This window comes from Prionailurus viverrinus, chromosome E2 (genome assembly GCF_022837055.1).
Source record: "Prionailurus viverrinus isolate Anna chromosome E2, UM_Priviv_1.0, whole genome shotgun sequence".
Classification (NCBI taxonomy): domain Eukaryota; kingdom Metazoa; phylum Chordata; class Mammalia; order Carnivora; family Felidae; genus Prionailurus; species Prionailurus viverrinus.
This window is the reverse complement of record NC_062575.1, coordinates 4,428,712-4,433,215: the sequence shown is the minus strand read 5'-3', so window position 1 is coordinate 4,433,215 and position 4,504 is coordinate 4,428,712. Positions and strand designations below refer to the sequence as shown.

Sequence of the window (4,504 nt, the reverse complement as noted above, 5' to 3'; positions counted from 1 at the left end):
GGAATTGAGGGGCACCTGGCTGGTGCAGTCGGTTAAGTGTCCAACTTGGGCTCAGGTCATGATCTCATGGTTTGTGGGTTCGAGCCCCGCATTGGGCTCTGTGCTGATGGGAACCTGGAGCCTGCTTCAGATTCTGTGTCTCCGTCTCTCTGTCCCCTCCCCCGCTTGTGCTCTGTCTCTCTCTGTCTCTCACAAAATTAAAAAATGCTGGAAAAATTTTAGAAAAAAAAAGGAAATTGTGACACATATTATAACAGGAGTGAAGCTGGAGGAAAGGCTCAGTGAAATAAGCCTTTAGATCAAGGACGTGATGATTCTACTTCTGTGAGGTACTCGGGTTGTCATATTCCTGGTGACCGATGGTGGAATGGTGGGCGCCAGGGGTTGGGGGGAGGGGAAATGGGGGGCTGCTGTTTAATGGGGACAGAGATTTAATTTTGCACCATGAAAAGAGGTCTGGAAGTTGGTTGCACAATAATGTGAGGGACCAAATAACATACTGAACCATACACTTAAAAATGGCTGCGATGGTTTTATGTAGCTTTTGCCACAATTAAAAATAAGTAAATTTTTAAAAACCTTACATGGCCGGGGCGCCTGGGTGGCTGAGTCGGTTAAGTGTCCAGCTTCGGCTCAGGTCATGATCTCATGGATCGAGGGTTTGCGCCCTGGGTTGGGCTCTGTGTTGACAGCTCGGAGCCTGGAGCCTGCTTCGGATTCTGTGTCTCCCCCTCTCTCTCAAAAATAAACATTAAAAAAAATTTTTTTTTTTTAAAAAGAAGGAAAAACAGACTGAAATCTGCTAGGAAAAGGGTCACTCCCCACAACCTTCTATGACCGGGTTTATTATATTCCGACATTACAGATTAAGAACACTGGAGATTCAGAAAATCTGGAGCAAAACCCAACTTTATTTGCAAATTGACCACCCCAGTATGCAGACAGTTTCTTCTTATGGGAAAATTAACATGTCAGATTGGGTCCAGAGGGCTCTGGTTTCCGCAGGGTTTTTTTTTCCTACCAGGGAAAAGAACACAGAGGACTGAATGTTTCTAACCCGTACATTTGGGTGTGGAAGCATACCCGAAGGGAAACGGGGGTGAGAAGAGAAGGTGGAGGGATCCCCTGTGAATTCGGTGTGACCTACAGCGGTAACTGTTGAAATCTATGGGCTTAACCATCCTGACGGCTTTTGGGAACCTCCAGCCTGCTCCTGTGGTATAGGGATAGCCTTCATCGGGACCAGCTAGCAGGATGCAGGGAGGCAGAGTGGTTCCGTACAGGACCAGCTAGCAAGCAGGGGGCTCCGGCTAGCCATCAGACAGGGAGAGATACTGATAAAGGCAACTGAACGTGTTGGAACTCTCCTCCAGACACCCATAGGCTTCCATGACCTGGCTTATGTCGTAAGGGGCGGAGGACAAGGCGGGGACTGTAGCCACCAGCCTGTCCAGCTCAGGATCACCCTGTGGAGAAGCCCCATCTGGGTTCCCGGTGCCTGGCCCTGAGCCATCAGAAACTCTGGGGAGAACAGGCCGCCTGTGGGAAAGGCGTCTGGGTGCCCTGGGTCTGTTCCTCTGGGCTGCAGGGGTGGGGGCTGGGATCCCGGCTTCTTGGTCTTTCTGGATGCTCTTTCTCCATTTAACCCGGCGGTTCTTAAACCAAACCTGTGGAGAAGACAGAGGACACAGATTCTGGAAATTGATCCTTTATCTTCCTTGGAGAGCAGGTTCCTGGGGGGAGGGGGCTTCTGCCCACTGTATCTGAGGCGGGGTAGGAGCCGTGTCTCACCCGTGGCCAGGGTGGCGAGGATGGAGAAAGAAGAAGAGAGAAGGGAACGAGGCAGGGCTTGGACCCCAGAGCAGGAGTGGGGAGGCAGCGGCCATATGCCATGAGCTCTCTGTGGGGTAAAGGGTCAGGACTTCAGAGGACAGAATAGAGTATGGAGTCTGGCCTCAGAGTCCTTGGGAAGGGTCTTTGGTAGTCTTTGGGAAGGATCCACACAAAAAAAGGAGCATTCCAGGGGCCTTTGGATGGCTCAGGCAGTTAAGCATCCAGTTTCGACTCGGGTCATGGTCTTAACGGTTTGTGCATTCAAGCCCCAAGTCAGGCTCTGTGCTGACAGCTCAGAGCCTGGAGCCTGCTTTGGATTCTGTGTCTCCCTCCCTGTCTCAGCCCCTCCCATGCTTGTGTGCTCTGTCTCTCTCTCTCTCTCTCAAAATAAATAAATAAACTTAAAAAAAAAAAAAAGGCATTCCAGAAGGGATCTGATATGCCCTTGGTGTGATTCTAGCTGGAGACCTCTGGCTGGTTTCTTATTTGCACCCTCACCGAGCAAGCCCCAGGGACAAGCCTCAGCAAACAGTGGCCCTTCTTCTCTTTGGGGCTTTGTGGAAGGCACAGTTTAGGACAAGTGCTCCACACTTAGAGAGAGTTCCATCTTTACAACTTAGCGGGCTTGAACCTGGGGAAGCTACCTTGCCATTCTGAGCCTCCGTTTATCTCCTGTGTCAATGGGTCTGTTTCTGAGGGTGAAAACACAGAACGTGTCTAGCACAGGAGTCAGGTTATTAACACTTGCTCCCTAAAGGGAAGATTAGTCGTGATTATTTGGTCATGGGGCAGAGAGAAGGGAGAGGGAGGGAGCAGGCATGCAGGAGAAGGATCTGGGGAGCACGCTCCCCTCCAGAGGGTCAGACCTGCACCACGGTGTATTGTAAGTGAATCTTTGAGGCCAGCAACTCCTGGGTGACATAATCTGGGAACTGAGTGAGGCTAAACAGAGCCTCCAGTTCCGCCTTCTGATGAGAGGTGAACGAGGTACGCTCTCGGCTTCTCCTCTTCGGTTTGGCTGTGGAGAGGGGGACGTTTGGTTAGCCCGCACCTGCCATCTTTCCATGCACCATGATCACAGACTCTAGAATGCAGTCTGTCCCCTTACTGTCCCTGTCCCCTTACTGTCCCAGCTGTTTGCCCTGGCACTTTGTTTTCCACTCAGCTCTGACTCCCTTGAAAATCTGTTCTAAACAAGAGAAGACCAGGCCCGACCCCCATCCCGGGTGGTTCAGTCAGTTAGGCACTTGACTCTTGATTTTGGCTCAGGTCATGATCTCATGGTTTCATGAGTTCAAGCCCCATGTTGGGGCTGCTGACAGTGTGGAGCCTTCTTGGGATATTTCTCTCCTCTCTCCTCTCTCTTTCTGTCTCTCAAAATAAATAAACTTAAGAAAGCGAGAGAGAAGACCAGTTTTTGAGTGCTCTATCTACTTTCTGTCTCCCGCTGCTGGAAATTGGCATCCTTTTTGCTTCTTTAGAGGCTACAGTTCGTTCTTTTTGATTCAAGGAAGCAGTGTCTTCTAGATGTCTCACTATCCCCTGTTTGTTTATTTTTTAAAAAATTTTTTAACATTTATTTATTTTTGAGAGACAGACTGAGTACAAGCAGTGGTGGGGAGGGGGGGAGGGCAGAGAGAGAGGGAGACACAGAATTGGAAGCATGCTGCAGGCTCCAAGTTGTCAGTGCAGAGCCTGATGCGGAGCTCGATCCCACGAACCATGAGATCATGACCCGAGCCAAAATCAAGAGTTGGGCATTCAACCAACTGGCCCACCCAGGCACCCCAAGAGCTCTTTTTTACCAAATTTGGCCCAACAAAAAGTTTAGACTCTGAGACTTTATTAAGCTCAAAAGAAAATTAAATAATCACAGTTCCACCCAAACTATGACATGGGGGATAAAATGGGTACAGTCTACTAATTTTTAAGGAAAGATAATTCCACGATCTAATAAATTATTCCAGGTGAAACAGGGGATAACTTCCCAACTGGTGTTGGGAACCCATCACCTTCAGTGGTGTGCTCGAGTCGGCTCATACTGGCTGGCGAACCTCTATGCGTTGGCATCTTGAAATCCACCACTTTTGAGGTATTTTGGGGAGAGACAGCATGAACGGAGAAGGGGCAGAGAGAGAGGAAGACACAGAATCCAAAGCAGGCTCTAGGCTCTGAGCTGTCAGCACAGAGCCCGACGTGGGGCTCGAACTCACGGACTGTGAAATCATGACCTGAGTCAAAGTCGGACGCTCAACAGACTGAGCCACCCAGGCACCCCTCGAAGTATTTAAATCACTGTAGTTGGCAAATACAAATTAGGGCCCCTCATGGCCACCTCCAGCTTACCTGCCCTCTGGTCCGCCATTTCTGCTTGGCTATTGGGGAGTCGTTGTTCAGGTGTGCTGTTCTCAAATGTTCTCTGAGTGGGAACAGAAGGGGTGTAAACCCAACCATGCCCTTCCTACATTTCTCCAGACCCACCCTGCCTCTTCTGAAAGGCCACTCCCTCACTCAATCCACTCGATAAAAGCTTCCAGAGCCCAGTGTAAAGAACACTGGGGTGCAATGGGGCCCCAGCCAATGGCCGCATTAGTAAGACCCCAGGACAGTAGGGGAACAGTAAGTGCATATATAAAGAAAAGACCAGTTTGGTTGGATTTTGTCATGATAC

At 49.8% G+C, this 4,504-nt stretch overlaps 1 protein-coding gene across 1 annotated transcript; it reads right to left on the bottom strand.

Annotated features, from left to right (window-relative positions):
* Window positions 1–1,310: 1,310 nt before the first annotated feature.
* LOC125153179 (arginine-fifty homeobox-like) lies at window positions 1,311–4,198 on the bottom strand. Its single transcript, XM_047836082.1, has 3 exons — window positions 4,180–4,198; window positions 2,700–2,851; window positions 1,311–1,466 (listed from the first exon to the last, which is right to left on the bottom strand). The coding sequence occupies exons 1-3, from the start codon at window positions 4,196–4,198 to the stop codon at window positions 1,311–1,313; spliced, it is 327 nt and encodes a 108-aa protein (XP_047692038.1).
* Between the last annotated feature and the right edge of the window lie 306 nt (window positions 4,199–4,504).

Bases quoted from the DNA above. Each gene is read 5' to 3' on its own strand.
- LOC125153179 (XM_047836082.1), bottom strand. The intron at 1,467-2,699 runs GTCTGACCCTCT...GCTTCTCCACAG, and splicing joins TACAATACACCGTGGTGCAG to GGTGATCCTGAGCTGGACAG.